This window comes from Carcharhinus amblyrhynchos, chromosome 23, assembly GCF_965287045.1.
Source record: "Carcharhinus amblyrhynchos chromosome 23, sCarAmb.v2.hapA, whole genome shotgun sequence".
Taxonomy (NCBI): Eukaryota; Metazoa; Chordata; class Chondrichthyes; order Carcharhiniformes; family Carcharhinidae; genus Carcharhinus; species Carcharhinus amblyrhynchos.
The window spans coordinates 4213536-4237593 of NC_137346.1; the positions used below are offsets into that span (position 1 = coordinate 4213536).

The following is a 24058-nucleotide window of genomic DNA, read 5'->3' on the forward strand; positions in this document are numbered from 1 at the left end:
TCGTCTTTTAACCCCCTCCCCACCCTGGTGTAGATTCCAATGGAGTGGGGCGCTTATGAGTTAAGTACAGGTGGATAATTTCTAGTGGCAGATAAATTTCATAATCCCAATAAATGGTGGATAGATAAATAAACCTTGTTGTATAAAATCTTATGTGGCATTTTTTTACTGCAGTGTGTGCAGGATGGGCCATTTCAACCCAGCCAAGTTGTATGAGGGTGTACCCTGGACTAAATCAAGAAAGGTTTGCATTTCTGTAGCTTTTACGATCTTGGAACATCCCAGAATGCTAACCACTTTTATAAATGTGTTATAGCACCATTCAAGTCTTGTCGAATACTGAAGCAGACCATGTCCAAATGTAGCAAGATCGAGCCAATTTCCAGGCTTGGGCTGACAAGTAATATTCGTGATGTGGAGATGCTGGCGTTGGACTGGGTTAAAGACAGGAAGAAGTCTCACAGCACCAAGTTAAAGTCCAACAGGTTTATTTGGTAGTAAAAGCCACTAACTTTCGGGCCTCTGACCCTTTTGTCAGGTGAGTGAAGAGTTCTGATCACAAACAGGGGATGTAAAGACACACACTCAGTTTACAGAATACTGATTTAGAGTGCGAGTTTTCTACAGCAATCTCTGCAAGACATGCCAGATCATCTCACGTGAGAACATCATTCACCAGGTACATGGTCTTGCAACTCGGCCAATGTTGTCTATCTGATACACTGCAGGAAAGGATGTCTGGAGGCGTGGTACATTGGGGAGACCATGCAGACGCTACGACAATGGACGAATGAACACCGCTCGACAATCATCAGGCAAGACTGTTCTCTTCCCGTTGACGAACACTTCAGCAGTCACGGGCATTCAGCTTCTGATCTTCGGGTAAACGTTCTCCAAGGCAGCCTTCACCACACATGACAGTGCAAAGTTGCTGAGCAGAAACTGATAGCCAAGTTCCGGACACATGAGGACGGCCTCAACCGGGATCTTGGGTTCATGTCACACTATTTGTAACCCCCATGACTTGCCTGGGCTTGCAAAGTCTCACTAACTGTCCTGTCTGGAGACAATACACATCTTTTTAACCTATGCTATCTCCACTCACATTGTCTGCACCTTTAAAACTTGATTAGCTGTAAAAACTCGCATTCTAATCAGTATTCTGCAAACTGAGTGTGTCTTTACATCTTCTGTTTGTGATCAGAACTCTCCACTCACCTGACGAAGGGTCAGAGGCCTGAAAGCTAGTGGCTTTTGCGACCAAATAAACCTGTTGGACTTTAACCTGGTGTTGTGAGACTTTTTACTCTAATATTCGTGCTAGGCAATGATCATCTGCAATGAGAGGATGTAACCTCACCTCTTGACATTCAGTACCATTATCATTACTGACTCTCAACGTCCTGGGGGGCTACCGTTGACCAGAAACTAAAGTGGACTAGCTATACAAATATTGTGGCTACAAGGACAAGTAAGAGGTTAGGAAGCCTGTGACGAGTAATTCACCACCTGACTCTCCAAAGCCTGACCACTGTCTATAAGGCACGAATCAGGATTGTGATGGAATACTCCCCATTTGCCTGGACGAGTGCAGCTCCAATAACACTCCAGACCACAACCAGTAAGGACAGGCAATGACACTTTATCCTTGAACACCAGTGCCCCACAAAGCTGTGTCTTCAGCCCCTTACTATACTCCTTATACAGCTATGGCCGTGTGGCCAAAGTTCCCCCCCAACTCGATTTTGCTGATGACGCCACCATAGTGGGTTGGATCTCAAACAATGATGAGACAAAGTGCAGGAAAGAGAAAACCTGGTACAATGACAATAATTTCTCCCTCAATGTCAGTATAATGAAGGAGATAGTCATTGACTACAAGAAGCATAGTAGAAGACATGCCCCTGTCTACATCAACAGCGATTAAGTGGAAATGGTCAAGAGTTTCAGGTTTCTAGGCCTGCCCTAGTCCCCCCCATGCCGACACTATAGTTAAGAAAGCTCACCAATGCCTCCACTTTCTCAGGAGGCTAAGGAAATTCGGCATGTCTGCTACGATTCTCTCCAACGTCTACAGGTGCACCGTAGAAAGCATCCTTCCTGAATGTGTCACAGATTGGTATGGCTCCTGCTCTGACTGATGCCACAAGAAACTACAAAGGGTGTGAATGCAGCTCAGTCCATTGGTTCTGTCTACATTTCCCTGGCAAAACAACCCGCATAATGAAGGATCTGCACATCCTGGACATTCTCTCCCACCTGCTTCCACTGGAAAAAAGATACAAAGGTACCGAGGTTCCAACTGACTCGAATAGCTTCCTCCCTGCTGCCATCAGACTTTTGAATGGACCTACCTTATTTTAAGTTGACCTTTCTCTATGTCCTAGCTATGACTGTAACACTACATTCTGCGCTCTGTTTCCTTCTCTACTCCTGTGCTCTGAGCAGCTTTGTCTGTATAGCACACAAGAAATAAAACTTTTCACAGTACACCAAAACGTGACAAATTAAATCAGAAAGAAGCTTGACGCCATCCAGGACAACGCAGCCCGTTTGTTGGCACCCCATCCACAAACATTCAATCCCTCCATCACCGACAAGCAACAGCAGCAGTGTGTACAAGATACACTGCAGGAACTTACCAAGACTCCTCAGCATCTTCTAAACCTACGACTGCTACCATTGAGAAGCACAAAGGTAGCAGACACATGAGAATCCCACCACCTGAAGGTTTCCCTCCAAGTCACTCACCATCCTGACTTGGAAGTATATCACCGACCCCATCACTGTTGTTGCGTCAAGTCCTGAAACTCCTTCCCTAACGGCACTGTATCTACACCATATGGAATGCAGTGGTTCAAATAAGCAGCTCACCACCACCTTCTAAGAGGCAGCTAGGAATGGGCAATAAATGCTGGCCTAGCCAGTGCCACCCACATCCCATCAATGAATACAAAATGCATCTTTTATTTCTCAAGTGTGAACCAAAATTTGGTTCTGAGCACAAGGTCATCAGGACAGATGACCTAAAGTTTTATGGCCACCTTTATGAAAAGTGAGAGGTTTATGGAGGGAATTCCAAGTTTAGGGCTCAGGCAGCTGAAGGCATGGCTGCCAATAGTGGAATGATTAAAATCAGGAACGGAAAAGAGAATGGATTTAGAAAAGTGCAGATATGTCGGAGTGTTGGGGAGCTGAAATGGGATTACAGGTAGGTAAGGAGTGAGGCCATGGAGCAATTCAAAAGCAAGGATGAGCATTTTAAAATGTAGGAACTAAAGTAGGTCAGTGAGCAAAGGGTGATAGGGCATTGAGAGGGCAATGTGATGATGAGATGATCTGTTACTGATTTTAATGAAGCCTGTGGAATCTTTTATTGCCCACCAGAAGGGGCAGCTTCATTTTGTGTGGCAGGGGAAGCATTTGTACTTCGATATTGACGTTAACAATCTATTCAACAGCTTCAGCTGGTGCACTAGAAATGATTGTGATGCCACAGACACACTCAGAGCAGGAGTTCAGTGTGTGAGCACTGATCTTGATTGTGACGGCTATAGTCACAATTTGAATTGATCCTCATGTTCTACTTGTGGAGCGAGTAGCCACATTTTCCCTTGCCTGTTCTCAAGTGGTTGAGAGTTGTCCACGTTTTTTGCGGAAGGTGAAACCGGCACCACTTGGGGCAATGACCAGTCAGGATGTGTGTCATTGAGAAGTGAGCCTGTCGTCAGTTTAGCATTTCCTCTGCAAACCTACCCCCCCCCCCCCCCCACCCCCCCCCCCCCCCCCCCTGCAGTTACTGACCCACTGGAAATGTGGCCATCCCCTTGCCCCAACACCCTGGTGCCCTCCTCCAATAGTGTGGCACTCTCATAGTGCAGAAAGATGGGCTACTTAGTACCACACTGGGAGGGTCAGTCTGGATTTTGCATTTCAGGATACAGTGACGAGTCAGGCTATTTAATTTGAGAGTTGAGAGAATGTGTACTAAACCTGTTTTTAAACCCTGTGGGGACAGCTTACACAGCTCGGTCCAGGGGTGTGTCACCCTGAACCTCCCATGGTTGGTGTGGCTTAGTGAATGAGCTGTTGATGCTAAATGTGGGTGTTGAATGCCCTTTGCCTGGTTCCGAGAAGGATCTTCTAACAGTTCTCATCCACTCACGGGGATGTGGTTTTTCAGAGCGGTGGACAGTCAGATATTGGAGTTCTTTGTTTTTGTTGTTCCAAGACGTACCTTTGTTTCAGTCAAAATGAGCAATGCTTAAATGAGTATGTCAAAGTGAGGTGGGGGGGGGGGGGGGGGGGGGGGTGCGTGGGTGGTGGTGCATATTGCATCAGGATAAAATACACACTTTTTTATTATTTCTGGGATATGGGTATTAGTGGCTCGGGATGGGTGGCCGAGTGGGAACGGTTGGAGCTGTGTATGGTGGTGGGGGCAGCAGTGTGATGGTTTAAGATGGAGTTGTTGAACTCAGTGTTCAATCCAGAAGACTGTGTAATGTGCCAAATCGGAAGATGAGGTATTGTTTTTCCTGTTTGAATTGGGCTCCAGTGGAGCATTGCGGCAGTGGTGTGGAGATGCCGGCGTTGGACTGGAGTAAGCACAGTGCGCTTCAGATGACTGTTCACCTAAAGGAGTGACACTCAAAGCTTGTGCTACCAAATAAACCTGTCGGACTTTAACCTGGTGTTGTGAGACGACTTCTTACTATACTTACCCCAGTCCAAATTCGGCATCTCCACATCATGGCTACCATTGACAGTGCAAACTGCCAGCTCCAAGTGGAGAGGATCTCCAAGAAGATTGTGCATATCAACACAGACATCAAGTCTCTACACTCCACCTGAAGAAGGAGTGACACTCTGAAGGCTTGTGCTACTAAATAAACCTGTTGGACTTCTTACTGTGCATTGCAGCAGGCCACAGGGATAGACGTGGGCATGGGTGCCGGGTACCTCTGGGAATGCTGGTGAAGATTCTGAGGCTGAAATCTGGCAATGGGGCTTGCCTTGCAGCCTACATTTCTAACTCTTAAGGCCCAGTGAGGTGAGGTGCTGTTGTGGCTGTGGTACTGAGGGAGTGGTTCATTGGTCTTTGTAAGCTTCAAGTGTGATGGGGTTCACCGTGTGATTTGTATCTGGTTTGTGGTGGGCATACGAGTAAGAGGACTGGATGGAATATGAAGGGGTGGGGGGGGGGGGGGGGGTTGCAATTTGTTTCTTTTCCTGCCTTTCTTACCACGCGCTCTCTCTCTCTCTCTCTCTCTCTCCCTTCCTCTCCCCACAGCGGAGTGGCCAAAGACAATGACCGGACTGCCCAGCACATCAGGTACCACAGCGAGTGTTGTCATCATCTGCCGCAACAAGATGTATGTGGCCCATGTGGGAGACTCGGGTGTGGTGCTGGGTGCACAGGATGGCTCCAGTGAAGGACAGGGCGAAAGGGACAGAGTGGTGCAGGCCCTGGAGGTGACACAAGATCACAAACCTGAGCTTCCCAAGGAGAAGGAGCGGATCGAGGGGCTCGGAGGGAGGTAAGTGCTGTGGGACCTGGGAGATGGTAGGAGTTGATATCGACCTGGGGTCAGTTGCTTGGTGTTTGGGGGTGGGTGGTTAGCCTGGAGCTGTGGAGAAAGTGACTGAGTATTGAATTGGATACTGAACTCACAGACCACAATCAGTAAGGACAGGCAACAATACCTCGTCCACGATCATCCTTAACACCAGTCCCCAAAAGGCTGTGTTCTCAGCCCCCTATTATTCTACTTATACACCTTTAACTGTGTGGCCAAATTCCCCTCTAATTCAATTTTCAAGCCAGCTGCAACACAGAGCCCAATCATCTCATCTATTACAGAGCTCCAATTAGAAACACCATCCTCCCATTTCCAACAGCTCTGAAACAAGAATCATAGAAATCTTACAGTGCAGATGGAGGCTCTTCAGCCCATCAAGTCTGCACTGACCACAATCCCACCCAGGAACTATCCCCAAAACCGTATGCATTTACCCTAGCTAGTCCCTGACACTAAGGGGCAATTTAGCATGGCCACTCCACCTAACTTTGGACTGTGGGAGGAAACCCATGATTTCAGCAGCGGCACAGTGCTTAGCACTGCTGCCTCACAGGCTTGGTCACTGTCCGTGTGGAGTTTGCATGTTCTTCCCATGTCTGCGTGGTTTCCTCTGGGTGCTCCGGTTTTTCCACAATCTGAAGGATGTGCTAGTTGGGTGCATTGACCCAAACAGGCGCCGGAGTGTGGCAGCTACGGGAATTTCATAGTAACTTCATTGCAGTGTTAAAATAACCCTTGTGAGAAATAAATAAACTTTCCTTTACTTTTTTCTCTTGGCAATTGCTTCTCTAAGCGGAGAAGAGGATTTTCTCGTGCCCTTGCTCTCTCACCCCCTTCTTCTCGATGGCCCCTAACTCCCTTTCCTTTCACCGCCCCCCCGCCCCCCCCACTTGATACTCTTCTTCCTCCCTCTCTTTTGGTCTCCCCCTCCCCTCCACTCTGCCTTTGGAGTCTGGTTTAAACTGTCTGAACAGAGTCTGAATGGGTTTTAATTCCCCACACAGTGTTATCAACAAGTCTGGAGTGAACCGTGTTGTGTGGAAGAGGCCGCGATTAACCCACAATGGTCCTGTGCGGCGCAGTACAGTGATCGACCAGATCCCTTTCCTGGCTGTGGCCAGAGCCCTGGGTGAGTAATTGGGAAGGGACATGATGAAACAAACTGACTGCTGTGTCAATAATGAGTTGGAGCTGTGATTTGTGACAGAACTTCGCTGGATTACAGCAAACAGCACCAGTGACTGAAACTACAGCAAAGTTTTCCTGATGAAAAGCCACTAAAATACAGTGAGTGGAGGATAGTTACATAATCTAAACCTGACTGACGAGGATATCAATGTAGAGAGATGACACCTCTTTACTATTCAAGGCAGTGATAGCACAATATACTGGCCTCCAGTCCACTGCTTTAATGGAATAAAACAAGCCTGGTCTATCCCCTGTTCTCTGCCCCTCCTTCACCCCCACTCAACCTCCACCCAGTGACCTCAGCCTGAAGGTGTGCAGGTGGGGACAGGATAGGTTTCACTGCAAGGCCCTCCACAGCTGAGTAGCCAGACCACCGTGGCTATTATCCAATAAGTTGCTGTGATGTTGTTTGCCCTCCTCTCCGCCACAATTGAATAGCTATTTAGGGTGAAACCCCAGCAAATGAGCTCATGGTGCCCCCTACTGAGGGAAGGGGCTATTCTGCTAGTGGCTTTAAAAAGGGGAAATTGGCAGGATGTAAAACTGGACTTCCCCACTTCTTGTCCTCAAAGGAAAAGTTTTTTTTAGCAGAATGTGAGGTGTTGTTTGAATCATGACTCTTATTTCCGCTGTGGGATATGATGGAGAGATAGGGAGGGGCTGTATGGCTTGTTGAAAGAACTTGCCTAGACTTGTCCATGTTGATATTAGATTAATGTTTGGTTATGTGTGAGCACTGCTACCATCTGGTGGACGTTCAACACATTGCATCGGCAGTTCATCCCCTGTATCAGTTCTGTTGCCCTCTTGTGGTACGGTAAGTAGTCTCACAACACCAGATTAAAGTCCAACAGGTTTATTTGGGTAGCATGAGCTTTCAGAGCACAAACAAGGCATACAGAGACACAAACTCAATTATAAGATACTGGTTGGAATGCAAATCCTAACAGGTAATCAATTAAATCTTTATAGCTACAGACAATGTGAGTGGAGAGAGGGTTAAGCACAGGTTAAAAAAAGTGTATTGTCTCCAGCCGAAACAGTTAAGGCGAGGCAAATTATGGGGGTCACAGATAGTGTGACATGAATCCAAGATCCCGGTTGAGGCCATCCTCGTGTGCGGAACCTGGCTATTGTCTCGTGGATTCAATTCATTGTCTTCTTCTTGAATAACCTGTGTTTGTTTTAATTTTACTTTGTTTTATAAAGGCTATGGCCGTGGCTCAGTAAAAGCATTTCAGCCTTTGAGCAAGAAAATTCGGGCTTTACCCCAGAGCCCCGCAGCCCAGGCTGACACTCCCAGTGCCAACACTGAGGGAGTGCTGCACTGTCAGAGGTGCCATTTTTCTGATGAGATATTAAACCACACCCTGTCTGCTCTCTCTAAGAAATGTAAAAACTCTCCCATCATTATCGGATGATAAACAAGGGAGTTCTCCCCAGTGGCCTGGTCCGTGTTTATCCTGCATCATTATTAAAACACATTATCTGATCATTATCATGTTGCTGTTTGTGGGAGCTGTGCACAAATAAGCTGTTGCATTTCTTATAATACAATAATGATACAGCAGAAGTACTTGTCAGTTGTTTATTTTGTTATACTTGCATTGGAGACAGGACAGCAAAGAGACGAGAGGATCCTCCTACGTGAGGAGCTGATGAAATTGGGTCACTTGGAGTTTAGAAGAGGAGATCTCATTGAAACATACAAGGTTCTGAAGAGATTGACAGGATAGACACAGATGATGGTTCTGTGGAATCTAGAGCCTGGGGGCATAGTCTCAGGATAAGGGGTTGATCACTTAGAAACCATAGAATTTAGGATTGAGATGAGAAGCAATTGCTTCACTCAAAGGGAGATCTTTGTAATTCTCTACCCCCAGAGGGTTGTGGATGCTCAGTAATTGAATGTATTTGAGGCTGAGATAGAAATGATGGACTCCTCACAGTGCAGAAGGCCCATTGAGTCTGCACCGACTCTCTGACAGGTCATCTTAATCGGGCCCTATCCTCAACCCCACATATTAACCTTGCTAATCCCCTAACCTATGCATCTTGGGATTCTAAAGAACAATTTAGCAGAATTGAGGCATATGGGGAGTGGGTGGGAAGCTGGGATCAGCTACAATGTAGTAGATGGCAAAATAGGCTCAATACCCAATGCTCTACTCCCACGTCTGTTTCTTATTTTCTTATAAGAACATAAGAAATAGGAGCAGGAGTAGGCCATCTAGCCCCTCGAGCCTGCCCTGCCATTCAATAAGATCATGGCTGATCTGAAGTGGCTCAGTTCCACTTTCCCGCTTTCTCCCCATAACCCTTAATTCCCTTGCCTACCAAAAACCTATCTACCCGTGACTTAAATATATTTAGCGAGGTAGCCTCCACCACTTCAACAGGCAGAGAATTCCAGAGATTCACCACCCTTTGAGTGAAGAAGTTCCTCCTCAACTCCGTTCTAAACTGCACCCCCCTTATCTTGAGGCTGTGCCCTCTAGTCCTGCTTTCCTTTCTGAGTGGGAAGAATCTCTCTATCTCTACCCTATCCATCCCCTTCATTATCTTATACGTCTCTATAAGATTCCCCCCTCATCCTTCTAAACTCCAACGAGTACAGACCCAGTCTATTTAGTCTCTTCATAGCCCAACCCCCTCATCTCTGGTATCAGCCTAGTGAACCTCTTCTACACTCCCTCCAAGGCCAAAATATCCTTGCGCAAGTGCGGCAACCAAAACTGCACACAGTACTCCAGCTGTGGCCTCACAAGTGCCCTGTACAGTTGCAGTAAGACCTCCCTGCTTTTATATTCTAACCCCTCGCTATAAAGGCCAACATCCCATTCGTCGTCTTGATCACCTGCTGCACCTGCAGACTGGGTTTTTGCGACTCATGCACAAGGACCCCCAGGTTCCTCTGCACCATAACATGCTGCAGCTTTTCGCCCTTTAAATAGTAATCCCTCCTACTATTATTTCTGCCAAAGTGGATAACCTCACACTTGCTAACATTGTACTCCATCTGCCAGGTCCTCGCCCACTCGCTCAGCCTATCTAGATCCCTCTGCAGACTTTCCACACCCTCCGCACAATTTGCTTTTCCACTCATCTTTGTGTCATCAGCAAATTTCGACACCCTACACTCAGCCCCCTCCTCCAGATCATCTATATAAATGGTAAATAGCTGAGGCCCCAGTACCGATCACTGTGGCACTCCACTAGTCACCAACCGCCAATCAGAATAGCCACTCTCTGCCTCCTACTAGACAGCCAATCCTCTATCCACACTAACACCTTACCCCCAACTCCATGCTCCCTAACCTTTTGAAGCAACCTTTTGTGCGGCACCTTATCAAATGCCTTCTGAAAATCGAGAAACACCACATCCACCCTTCTGTCAACCACACTAGTCACATGCTCATAGAATTCCAATAAATTTGTCAAACATGACTTCCCCTTAACGAATCCGTGCTGCATCTGCTCTATCAAACAATTCTTCTCTAGGTGCCTCGCTATTTCTTCTTTGATGATGGATTCCAGCATTTTACTAACAACAGACGTTAAACTAACTGGCCTGTAATTCCCTGCCTTTTGCCTGCTACCTTTTTTAAACAGCGGCGTAACATTAGCCGTTTTCCAATCTTCCGCACTCCCCCGGAATCCAGCGAGGTTTGGTAAATAATCACTAAGGCATCTACTATCACCTCTGCCATTTCCTTCAGAACCCTGGGATGCATTCCATCCCGTCCTGGGGACTTGTCCACCATCAGTCCCGCTAGTCGATCAAGCACTACCTCTCTAGTGACAGTAATCGCATTCAGGCCCTCAACTCCTACTATCCTTCTATCTTTAATATCCGGCAAACTATTCGTGTCCTCCTCCGTGAAGACCGAGGCAAAAAACTTATTTAAGGCCTCAGCCATTTCCTCATCTCCCACCGCTAAATCCCCCCTCTCATCCTCTAAGAGTCCAACATTCACTCTAGCCAGCCTCCTCCTCTTTATATATTTGTAAAAACTCTTACTGTCCTTTTTTATATTTAGTGCTAGTTTAGCTTCATAGTCTACCCTTCCTTTCTTTATCAACTTCTTAGTCATTCTTTGTTGATCTTTAAACCTCTCCCAATCTACTCGCCCACTACTTTTAACCACTCTAAACGCATCAGCTTTTAATTTAATACTCTCCTTTTATTTCCTTCGATAACCACGGCTGATCATCCCTTCTCCTACGTTCCTTCTTTACCATTGGAATATATTTCTGCTGAGCACCGAAAAAGATCTCCTTAAAGATCCTCCACTGTTCCTCAGCAGTCCTACCGACCAATCTGCGCCCCCAATCTACATTTGCCAATTCCGCTCTCATCCTATTGTACTCCCCTCTGTTCAAACAAAGGACACAGGTCCGGGACCCTACTTTCTCATCCTCCATCTGCATCAAAAACTCAACCATACAATGATCGCTCGTCCCAAGAGGATCCCTCACAACAAGATCCCTAATTCTACCTGCCTCATTACACAACACCAGATCCAAGATAGCTCGCTCCCTCGTCGGTTCTGTCACACACTGTTCAAGGAAACTATCCTGGCAGCATTCCAAGAACTCTTCCTCAAGCCCACCGCCTTTGACATGGGTCAACCAATCAATATGTAGATTCAAATCCCCCATAATTATTGCTGTTCCATTTCTGCACGCATCATTTACTTGTTTGTTTATAGCCTGCCCCACCTCCAAGTTATTATTTGGGGGCCTATAGACCACACCCACCTGCATCTTCCTCCCCTTACTGTTCCTTATCTCCACCCACAACGATTCCACGTTCTGCTCTTTGGAGCCTATATCTTCCCTTACTACCGCCCTGATATTATTCTTAATCAGCAGAGCTACCCCACCCCCTTTTTCCTCCCTTCTATCCTTCCTAAACACTTGATACCCCTGGACATTCAGCTCTCAGTCCCTGTCACCCTGCAACCACGTTTCCGTAATGGCCACCAGATCATATCCATTTGTGCTGATCTGCACAACCAGCTCATTCACTTTGTTCCGAATGCTTCGTGCATTCAGGTAAAGTGTCTTTATCCCAGCCTTTATTTGGACCCTGTTTGAAGGAACGGTACCAACCTTTGTCATGCCCCCTACTCCCTTTATTATTGGGACATCCTCAACATTTTCCTGTGCCTGTACCCTCTCTTTTACTTCAGACATTGTAATTTCTCCCCCCCCTGCCTTAATTAGTTTAAAGCCCTGAGGCTTTGTGCTCAATTTTGTGGAGTGGAACCTGAATGCACCTTTCAGACACATAGAGGCAAGAGTCTTGCCCACATCTTGCACTAAATGTAGAGGGCTGCATGTATAAAAGAAAAAACAAGAGGAGAATTTTTGAGTGTATAAGTGTCTAAGATGCAGAATAACAAATGCATGTTGCTTTGATTAGTTGCTGTCCTAATTGCCTTTGGAGTTTTTCTGTATGCTGTACAGCAGTAACAAAGAGCTTATATTACATCATGTCTTTACTCAGATAAAATGTCCGAAGGCCACAGTTATTTGTTCCACTGTTGATGGCCCTCCTTTCAGCTACAAAGGACCGGAACACCAGAATTCCTCCCTAGACCTTTCCTAAACCTGTCTGTTGCTTCATGTTGTCTCTTGAAACCCATCTTTGACCAATCTTATGGAAACCTGTTCTGCTTTTACGAGGTGCCTTGCTGCATTAAAGATTCTAAATAAATGGAAATTGTAACAATGCTATAAATTGTGGCTGCAATGGGGCACGCTACATTAGTGTGCTGTTGTTAAAATGTTAAACATGTGCATGTGTTGTACTGACTGACCTTTGGGGGGGTGGGGGGCGGGTGGGAGTGGAGGGACAGTGAGGGATGAAGTTGTAGCCACTTGTAGCGAGGGAGTGGAGTTCAAGACAAGGCTTTCTGTTCTGTCAGTGGGACGATTTTTAGCCACTCTCCCGGGGCTTATGGTCTTGTCTTCCCTTTTGCAGGTGACCTCTGGAGTTACGATTTTTACAGTGGTGAGTTTGTGGTCTCACCAGAACCAGACACGAGCGTTCACACTATCAACTACCATGAGCACAAGTACATCATCCTTGGCAGTGACGGATTGTGGAACATGATCCCAGCACAGGACGCAGTGACCATCTGCCATGACAATGAGGATAGAAAGCGATTGCTGGTAAGAACTCGGGGTTCTTTACCTAACACTGTAAGCACTATATGGACAGCAGCAGTTCTAGAAGGTAGCTTCTTGATGGCATTTTGATATCCATATGAAAGAATTAAAAAGGATGAATGCTTCTCAAACTGGGGTCAGTAGAAACTTTACAATTTGGGGCAGAGGTGGTCATGAAATGATGAGAATGTGACTATGAAAAGGCTGACTGTCTTGCCTCAGAGAGGAACTGCTGGGGTGGGGGGGGGGGGTTGCTGAGTAGCACGAAAGTAAGTACTGTTTCCCTAAAAGCATTATCAAAGCCCTCTTTAATGCAGCACTTCTATATTATTGATAATACACAGTATTTTAATTTAGATGGGGCTCTATAATTATTAATATTTGAGGACCAAGTGGTTAGATCACACTTGGAATACTATGTACAATTCTGCTGTCCATATTTGAAAAAAAGAGGACACAGAGGCATTTGGAGGATTGACAAGGATGATATCACAACTGAATGATTATAACTATCAGGAAAGTTTGCACAGACTTGGGGCTGTTTTCTCCTGAAAAGCAAAGACTAAGATAGATGTTTTAAAATTTGAAGGGGATCAAAAGGATAGATGTGGAGATGTTTCCATTCAATGGGGTTCAGAAATAACTTCCTGGCTCCCCAGCGTCAGATTTGGGAACAGGGAGCCTAAAGGTATGCTGGGGGATCCCTCTCAGAAGTTCCCAGGTCAGTGTTTATATGGCGATTGTCCAGAAAGGTTAACTTCCCCTAGACAACTGCACTGCGCTGGGAATCACCCAACCACTGACTTTGTATGCTTTTGCCAATTTACCTATTGTTACTCTGAAAGAGTTAGCAGGAAAATAGCACTAACTATTTTAAAGACCCAGACTGAGTCCCACATGGGACACCATTCACCCATGCAGGAGATCTCCCTCTGTTGATGTCCGGACCCCCACATCCAAATCACTTACCATAGGAACTTAATTGTCTTCCTTTCCATGGGACCTTTAAACTGATCTCCTTTACCGCACCTGGTGCCATAACATAAAAGGGAGGGGAGTCCTCTTTCACTTCACTCCTTTTACACTTGGCTGTTGGGGTCAGGGGCACTTATTTCTTGAATGCCACCTGCCCCGAGATAGGAAGTTCGGGTGGGACAGGCATTTTAGAACTTAAGAGCAGGTAAGTGAGAATCTGCCTAAGATAGCTACTTATAAATCCAATTGGAAGTTCTTTCCCAGAGAATGGTAAGAGTGTGGAACTCCACCACAAAGGACAACACCATTTATACTGCGCTTTTTCATAAAGTATCCCAAAGCGTTTCACAGGAACATTATTGAACAAGGTAGAAAGACACAAGAGATGATATAGCAGATGACCAAATGCCTGGTCAAAGAGGTTGGTTTTAAGGAGATCTGAAAAGTAGAGTATATAGAGAGCGGAATGGGTATAAAGAGGAAGCAAGCTAAAAGGAAATAGAACACAAAAGTAGGGAAGTTATGCTTCAGTTGTATGGGGATTGGCGAGACCATGTTTGGAGTACTGTGTACAGTATTGGTCTCCTTTTCAAGAAATGATGTAAAATGTTGGAAGCAGTTCAGAGAAGGTTTACTAGACTAGTATCTGGAGTGGGTGGGTTGTCTTATGAGGAAAGGTTAGACAGGCTAGGTTTGGAGTTTGGAAGAGTAAGAGGCTACTTGATTGAAACATATAAGATCCTGAATGGTCCTGACAGGGTGAATGTGCAAAAAGATGTTTCATGTTGTGGGATAATCTAGAACTAGGGATCACTTATTGTTAGAAAATAAGGGTAGTCTGTTTTAAGACAGATGAGATTTTTTTTGAGGGCCATGAGTCTTTGGAACTCTGAGCCTTTGAATATTTTTGAGGCAGGGGTGGATAAATTCTTGATAACTTTTCACCCCCTTGCTTATCAGGAGTAGGCGAAATGCAGTTTTGACATGTGTGGAGTTTGCACGTTCTCCCCGTGTCTGCATGGGTTTCCTCCCACAATCCAAAGATAGTGGATTGGTAATGCTAAGTTTTCCGTTGGTGTCCAAAGGTATGTAGGTCAGGTGGATAGGCCATATTGAATTGCCCCTTAATGTCCAAAGATGTGCAAAGTAGGTGGATTAACTATGATAAATGCTCGTGTTACGAGGATGGAGTGGGCCTGGGTAAGATGCTCTTTCAGAGAGTTGGTGCAGATTTGATGGACCAAATGGCTGCCTTTTGCACTGTGGGAATTCTATGGAAACTGTAATTGATTGTTGTACCAATCTGGCTGGCTCACTCATGTTCTTCTGGAAAAGAAATCTGCCATCCTTACGGGTCTGACCCACATGTGATTGCAGACCCAGAGCAATGTGGTTGATTTAACTGCCTTCGTAAATGGCCAAGCAAGGAACTCATTTCAAGGATGACTAGGGATGGGCAACAAATACTGGCTTGTTGAGGTGTGTGTGGAGTTTGCATGTTCTCCCCGTGCTGGCAACATCCATATTCCACAAGAGTACAAAAGGACACAAGGGAGAAAGGAATAGAACAGTTTTTTAAAACAAGTGTCTGTATGATCTGTAGTAAATGGAACTTATATTGAGAGACAAGTCTTCTGATGAAAGCAGGGTTATTTTGAGTGGTGGATAATTACTTATAGTAAAATCAATCCCAGTCTTAATGTAGGGAAATGAAGGGAAAAACTGACTCAGTCACCTCTGTCAGGGCAGGACTTGTGGCCAAAAAGTTAATTCATTAAAAAAAAACTTCTTCCTTTTCCTGTTCTGCCAGGAGGAGACAGGACCAACAGGAGCCAGACTTCTGGTCACCCGTGCCCTGGGTCGGTGGCGGCAACGGATGCTGCGTGCTGACAACACCAGCGCTGTGGTAATCTGCATCGATCCGCCCTCTCAGGGCTGTGAACGGCTGTGTTCCGAGGAGCTGCGGCTCAAGCTGACCAGCGGCTCGATCCACCAGGTGGACGAATCCTGTCTCATCCCTTCATCTCCCTGCAGCACACCATCACAGAAGGTAGGCGGGGTGGGGGTTGTGTGATACGAGCACTTGGGACTTCTCTTGTATCCCGTGGTCGGTTAGATTTTAGTGCTGGGCTGCTGTGCCAGATCTGACCTGGGTGAGATCATGCTCGGAGTAGTTCAGTTTTGGCTAGAGCCCTTTGGCAATTCCCTCCGAGATCTCAGCTAAGTGAGTTGAACAAGGTGTGATGGGTTGGAGCTTGGCAGCTATGCACTTATGTTCAACAGACCAGTACTGGCTTCATCTTGATGAACTCTGAACCTCCCTAAAACAGGCTGAGCTGATGATCTTTAATGGCTTGAGGAAGGAAGTCATGCAGCAAGGCTGCAGCAGTGTAGTTAAGGGAGCAGTGAAAGCTGGTGCAAGGGAAGAACTGCTCAGATTACCTGTTGCATTGACTATTGAGTACTGAAACCAAATAATATATGTTTAATGTAGTAATGTGTCAAATCTCATGCATCAAATTTAAATGTCAGCCATGGCTCAGGTTTGAGCTTGTGCTGGAGTCAGAAGTGGGTTGTGTATCCATTCTGGAGACTTGAGCTCCACTTTCCAGGTGGTATTTTGAGGCAGCACCGGGGTCACTGCCAGGCAGGGCTACATGAGATGTTGAATGAAGGCCCCAGCTGTCCCCTCAGGTGGATGTAAAACATCTCATGGTGACGTTGGAAGTGGAGCAGGGGAGTTCTCATTAACCTGCCCAATACATAGCCCTCTATCAATGTCACAAAAACAGATGATCGCGTTGCTGTTTGTGAGATCTTGCTATGTACAAATTGGCTGCTATATTTTGAACATAACTGCAGTAACTGCACTTCAGAAGCAATCTATTAGCTGTAAAGTGCTTTAGAACATCCTGGGGTGGTGAAGGGTGCTATGGAAATGCAAATCATATCTTTGATTAATGCCACTGTTTCCCTTCTTCCTTGTTTTCTCTCTCCTCTAGACTTCAGATGACTTATCTCCACACTGGTTTTGCTCTGGTTTTGTTCCTGTACTGACGAGGAGAGATGTGGGGTGTGGGAGGAGCTCGCCACCTCCTGCCGTTATCACTGCATCGATGGAGCCAGGAGACGCATCTGCTGAGAACCGAGTGGGAGAAGGACGGAGGGCATCCTGGGCCAATACCAGTTTCAAGAGGACGCTGGAGGAGCTGAATGGGGCATCGCCAGTCTCTGCCTCCAAGAGACTAAAGCCCCGTCATGGGCGCAGCAGTGGGGGAGGGGCAGCAGGGTCAGCAAAGTCGATGGCTGGGAGCCCAGCGCTTGCCTCTAGGCGCAGGCATCTTGAGAAACCAGTGATGCGGAGGAGCTTGAGGGGCCAGCGGAGACTGCGGAACCCACTGCTGCAGCAGCACAGAAAGACTATCTGTGTATGCTGATGAGGAGCACATCAGGGCCCCCGTGGTTTTTGGGTGGAGGGATGGTGTGAGGTGGAGGTCTTGAGGGCCTTTGATGCCTATTAATTAATTATTTTTAAATCTGTAAAGAGAAATGCAAAAAAGAAAGACCCCATCAACCCTTGATTCTATTGATGTCTGTACATTTTTATTTGTTTTGTAAAATAGCAATATTTCTGCAGCATTTTAGCAATTTTACTTGATATTTTATTCCCTTGCGCCCTGTGTGCTTTTTTTAACTCTCACCATGCCTTCCCCTCCCGCTGTCCATCTGAGAACTCTTGGGAAGCTTTAAGGAACTTAATAATGATTTGGAGAATTGAGTGACGAGGTTATTTCTCCCCATTCCTGTGCATCTTGTGCTTGACCAGATGTAATCTCCTTTGGTTCCACCCACTCACCCGACTCTTGGGATTCCAGCACAGACTGATGACAGTTTTTGTTTTGTTATTGCACCAGCTGATGCCTGGGAAAGATTTGATTGCTGGTGTCAAGTTTTGGAACTGTTTGGTGGACTCCAGCCTGCCATGCCAATGACCAAAGCCAGTTAGATCTGGCTCCTATGTCCAATGTGTGCAAAGTTGCTCTGATTACCGTGTGACACCTGAACCTCCATGTGTGATGTGGCCCAGGATTGGTGGTTGAGAGTTCAGTTAAGAGTTTAGGGATGGTGCTCTCAGTTGAGTCGTTACAAGTGATCGCCATACTCCGTGGTGCTTTTAACTGCAATGTTCCAGGGTCTGCTGATAGGAGCTGTGGCAGTTAAACACCGCGTGGCTTGCACAGGGATTGAGATGAAAGGCAGATTAATTGCTGGTGTTTGAATCTATCTTCCTGTCCTTGCTGGGCTCCTCAGTGGTTTGGTTCCAGTAATTGCTCCTTTACTTCATCAGCATGTCATGTTACTCGGGCTTCAGTGGAGAGATCTGATCTCATGGTACTAGATTTGGGTGCTGAGCTTAAACCAGTGGGATGGTTGGCTGGGGTGTGAGTTACAGTGGGAGCTCCCAGCAATTGGAACCTGTTGGTGCTCACAAATACAGCATCCACCAAGTCAGCATTGGAGGGAGTGTTCAGACCTTTTCTTCCATGCATTTCCCTGCTTTTTTTTAAAAAAAAGTTTACAAGAATCTGTCTTGTTGCCTTTGTGGGCATTTTTAACCAATTACTATTTTGACTGGGAATTTCTCCAGGAAACAAATGCTCATGAAGCAGAAAATAATACTTTTAAATGAATTTCATGAGGCACTTGGAAATGTTTTCACCTGGTGCTAAATGTAAGTTTTAAATGCCATTTATTCCTTTTTATGGCCAGTGCTTTTTTTTAAGCAGTTTAGTGAAGTGAAACGGAGTGCTTAGGGTATTTTGACAACCCAAAGATGCTGCTTCTATCTGGCAGACATCACAACATTTTACATTTGTGGTTTCAGGCTCAGGTGTAGGTGTTCTCTTTTTAGTCATCCTTTGGCTTTTGCCCAGGAAACTGGGTGTGGGCTCTCGTCTTCGAGGTTATAGATGTGACAAAAAGGCTGTACCATGAACTGCATGACAGATTACAGTCTGGCATCCAGACTCCCTTGGTTCTGCACTAGCTGATCGCTGGCCTGTTTTTCCAAAATATTAAAAACAAATTGTGGCTAGGATAGTAAAATCACAAAACATGTTGGTTTGAGGTGGGTCAAGGGAAGAGGGCATTAGCGATATGAAGGAAATGCCTGTCTGTGAATCCATCTTTTGGCTGTGATGCATTAGAAAATCTCTCCTCCCTGGATGGAAGGGTGACAAAGCAGTGAGCTGTTCTGATCCAGCCAAGATCCAACTGAATGATAGAACTAGGCTGAAGGAGCTGATTGGCCTCCTTTTCCTCATCCAGAGCTTTTTAATTTTATTTTTACAATGGTGGGGAAAGGGGGTGAGAGGAAATAAATCTTGTGTGGTGCGTTGCAAAACTTGTTGCCCGACCTGTTCTCCATTGTTGTTGAGCGGGCATGTTACCCTGAATCATTGATGGTGCTGCTATATTTACATAAGGGAGTTTTACTAATTTTGTAATAATATATATATGTATATATATATATTTGAAAGCTCTGTTTCCAAGTATTAGCCTATCGTTACTCTACTGTTTTGCTAAATAAAATAACTGCTCTCTTATCGGAACCACTGTCATCCTTGCTTTGTTTCTCCAACAGGACTGTGTTTCAACCCCTTGCCACTGTGCTCAAGTGTAAAACCAAATAATGGTGGAGTGTTGCTACACTTCGTTGCTTTGAGCAAGAGTATGATTGGTTAACAGCAGAGGCTTTTCTTGAAATGGAAGGGGCAGCTTTACTTTGAGCCAAAAGCAGAAAATGCTGGAAAACCTCAGCAGGTCTGACAGCATCTGTGGAGAGAGAATGGAGCTCTGATGAAGGGTCATCCAGATTTGAAACATTGTGGAGAGAGAATAGAACCAAAGTTTCAAATCTGGATGACCTTTTGTCAGTACCCTCATCTCCCCCGTCCCCCGCCACCAATCAACACATCCTCTTTTTCTCATGTGTTTGTTTATCTAGCTTTCTCCTTAATTATATTATTCATCTCAACTAGTCATTGTGATAGTAAGCTGTGAGTTCTTTTTGCTCTTTAGGAAAGAATTTTCTCCTGTGACTTTTATTTATGGCTCAGTTATGATTTCAGCTACAAGTGAAAATGTGTTTAGCCTATAAAACCCTTTCAAAACTGGAAGATCTCTATCAGGTCATGCCTCAGCCCTTTTTCTAGAGAAGATCACTGATTGCACAAAAGACTTACTAGCACTGTAACCAATCTTTTTACAATACTTAAACTAAAGTGTTCCCAGTACTCCAATTGTGTTATGCAACTATCCTGCCACCACTCAATGTCCAGGTTGATATGTTATGGATGACATTTGGGCTGTGCTCCCAAGAGGATAGATATCTGCCATTCCTAGATCTGAGTCTACATCTCCAGGGGAGGGATGGAGAAAACTGGTGAAGCGCAAAAGCAAATGGCAATGCACCTCAGGAAAGATACTTATCTTGGGAGTGAATAGCTGTCACAACAATATGGGACTAACAGTTATGTTGGCATGTTATTTAAACTAATGTATTGAATATGGAAGAGAAGTGGTTATCAAGACGTTTAGGATGATTGAAGGATTTGACAGGATAGAAACCATTTCTGCTGTTTATTGGGGTGAGGAAGTTTAGAATAAAGGGGCAAAACTTTAAAATTAGAACAAGGCTGTTTGATGTTAAGAGTAGTGGAAATCTGCGCACAGTCTTAAAAGGATGCTAAGGTTCGATTGAAGGTCAATTCGATTGAACCTTCGATTGAAGGTGAAGGTCAATTGAAAAATATCAAAGGGTTATGGAACCATGGCAGAATTAAGAAACATCAGATTCCTCTGATCAAACTGGCAGAACAGGATTAAAGGCCTGAATGGCCTTCACCTGTTCCTTAACCACCAAGGCTCAACTTTACTCAGCCACCATCATTGCTCATGTGAGCATCCCTACCTCCTGAAGGTCCAGGGTTCAAGTCCCACCCTTAGACTTGGTGGCTACAAGAGAATCCAGTCACTGGCACAGGCAAGCCAGCATATGCATGCTTCTCCCTAGCCTGGATAAATGGGGAGGGTTGAAGATTGGAAGGCCTGGCTGTAAACCAGATGACTAATATGAAGACATTCAACCTACATCATGACCCCACAAGCTGAAAGGGTGGCACAGTAGTTAGCACTGCTACCTCACACCACCAGGGACTGGGTTCGGTGATTTTGTCTGTGTGGAATTTGCAAGTTCTCCTTGTGTCTGCGTATGTTTCCTCCAAAAATGTGCAGGTTGGATGGATTAGCCATGGTAAATGTCTGAGGTTACGGGTTAGGGTGCGGGGGTGGGCCTGGGTAAGATGTTCTTTTGGAGAATTGTTACCGAATGGCGGCCTCTGCACTGTAGAAAATCTATGGAAGCTATAACTACTGATGTTGACAGGCAGTGTTGAATTCTGTTGCCGTCGGACAGGAAGGTTAAGGAAGACTCGAGATCTGGCAGCATTTGTGTTGAGAAAAAGCCAATGTTTCAAGTCTAATGTGATTTCAGAATTGAAGGAGGGTAGCAATGTGACAAGCATTGGAAGGAGTGGTGAGTGAGGGGGAGGAAGGGAAGGGAAGGGAAGGAAGAACAGAAGGCAAGGTCTGGGATAAGAGAGAAAAGACGACCAGAAATCTTGAAGGCCAGGATGTCTTTCTGAAAGAAGTGGTTTCAAAATATCTACCAGACCTGCTAAATACTTCCTGCATTTCATATTTTAGTCATTTTACTGTTTAATACATTGCCACTTCTGCCAGGAATGCCTACGATGAAGATGTTCTGGTCTTTAGGATTACTGGCAGTTTTTCACTCCTGTCCTTGATCCTATCCCAGATTCTCCTTTTTGTTTTCCTTTCCCTTCTTTCAAAAGTATATAATCCATGAGATTTCTACTCCCCTTTAGTTCTGAAGAGTTGTAGTCAACTCGATATTAACTGTTTCTCTCCATAGATGTGCAAGATTTGTTGAGTATTTCCAGTACATTGTTTTTATGGCTCTCTACTCCCACTTTGATCCTCATTGGTAGTTGGTTTTATAACTAGAAAGAGAAATCCCAGAATGGAAGCCTGGCTTAAAAGACTAACTTTTACTTGATTTTTATTAAATGTGGATGAACTGAGTCACAGGACTGCCAATTAACTTTTAAAAACATATATTAAACATGAGAGGTGGGATTTTCTGGCTGCGCTTGCCCCAAACCAGAAAATCCCACTCGAGGTCAATGGAGCTTTGTGTGCTCTGCCCTCCGCCTGCTATGATTCTCGGGGTAGGTGGGATGGGAGAATTATTCTCCTTCTTCTCCTCCTCCGAGAACTTTGACTATTATACAATACTCCTTCATTCCTGCTTAGCTTCACAAATGTTAATTAACTTCAGGCATAACACAAGGTGAATAACATTTTCAATAAACACATGGTCTCTCTAACCCAACAGGCTAACTGTGATCAAATAACATCCTACACTGAAACCAAGTGGCAGATGTCAGTCAATGATCTTCTGTGGATTTCTCTTCAAACTCTCCCTGCCCCATCCCCCCAACTGATGATTGTCATATGATTACTTTCAAAAAGATTTCCCCCCTCCAAAAAAAGAATCTTTCAGCCACTGCTTTCCATCAGCTGCATTAATCGAGGATCTGCCTCAAGGTTTTCCAACTATTCTTTGAAACAAGGCTTCCTCTCCACTGTTTTAGCAAGAATCTGCCTCCAGGTTTTTCAACTACCCTTTTGGTATTCCTTTGTCTTGAATTGTGACATGCATTTAAATTTTTACACAAAAACTTAGGTACTCAGTTCCCAACAGAATACGATTGTTTCCAAATGCTAGAAATAAGGACACCAAATTTACAATTGCTTTCAATCTCTGGCTTTTCTCTAGCCAATTTCACCCAGTCTCCCATTTTCAGGTTTGCCTTTAACTTCAGTAAACAACATCCTACTCTCACATTCCAGTTCCTCTGTTCCTTTGGATTCAAACTTCCTGGAGTTTTTTCATTCTGTTTTCTAGAATCAGCTTTCCTTTATTTATGGCATTGTTTTCTTGCTCATTGCTCTGCTGTATGGCTTTTCTGCTTCCAGCAAGGCTCAGAGCAGTCCCTACCCTTGTTTCTTATACATAGAGTCCCTCCAGTGCAGAAGGCGGCCATTTGGTCCATCGAGTCTGCACTGACCACAAGCCCACCCAGGCTCTATCTCCCGCCTGGCTCACTAGACAGGACTGCTGAGTGCTGTCCTACAGGGCGCGAGTTCTGGTCATAAACCAGCTGGTCGCCTCCACGTTGTGGTACCAGTTGGTTCCTTTGACCCCTCCCCTGGCTTTGTCACCAATATCCAGAGAACCCTCGTGCGTTTCTTCTGGGACAACCGACTGCACTGGGTCTCTGCCGCGGTTCTGCATCTCCCAATTGAGGAGGGCGGCCAAGATCTGGTGTGTCTTCGCATGCAGATAGCGACCTTCTGCCTCCAGGCCCTGCAGAGATACCTTTACGTCGAGCCTCCTCCATGGTGTGCCCTGGCGACATATTTCTTCCGCCCGTGGCGTGGCCTCAATTACGATGTGCAGCTCCTGCATATCAATCTGGGGCTTACTCTGTCATCGTTGCGGGAGTTGCCTGTCTTTTACCAGGACCTCCTCACCGTCTGGATCACGGTCGCCTCGCAACGCAGTTCTCCCCCGTCAGGAGTAGCGGCTTTTGTGCGAAAGCCGTTGCTCAGGAATCTGCACCTCCAGCCATATAACGTCAGGTGGCTGATGGAGAGGGAGGCTGTGGCCGCTGGGGTGACCAGGATCGGGGACATGCTGGATGGCGGAGGAGTGGGCTGGATGAACCCTCGCGTGCTGGCTGAGCGCGCGGGGGTGGCTGTCTGGTGCATGGCCAAAGCCATCCAAGACCTTAGGACGGTTGTGTTTGGCCCCGAAAGCACATGCGAGCTCGAGGCGGCTCAGGCATGCGGTGGGAGCCCGTCTGAGCGCTCCCCTGTTTGGACGGAATTCCCAGGTCAGGTGCCCCACAGCATGAGCCGTCTTGCGGAAATGGCCTCTGTGCCTTTTTTTTTAACCAAAAATATACTTTATTCATAAAAAAACTCGA

The 24058-nt window shown here is 45.7% G+C and overlaps 1 protein-coding gene across 1 annotated transcript in view; it reads left to right on the forward strand.

The window, feature by feature from the left end:
• Positions 1 to 19528, forward strand: part of ppm1da (protein phosphatase, Mg2+/Mn2+ dependent, 1Da) — a 32433-nt gene extending 12905 nt beyond the window's left edge. Inside the window, exons 2-6 of the mRNA XM_080210705.1 lie at positions 5294 to 5540; positions 6587 to 6711; positions 12760 to 12950; positions 15733 to 15972; positions 16925 to 19528. Of these exons, the coding sequence (XP_080066831.1) occupies positions 5294 to 5540; positions 6587 to 6711; positions 12760 to 12950; positions 15733 to 15972; positions 16925 to 17359 (1238 nt within the window). The 3' untranslated portion in view covers positions 17360 to 19528. The remainder of the gene's footprint in view (positions 1 to 5293; positions 5541 to 6586; positions 6712 to 12759; positions 12951 to 15732; positions 15973 to 16924) is intronic.
• The last annotated feature ends 4530 nt before the right edge of the window (positions 19529 to 24058 follow it).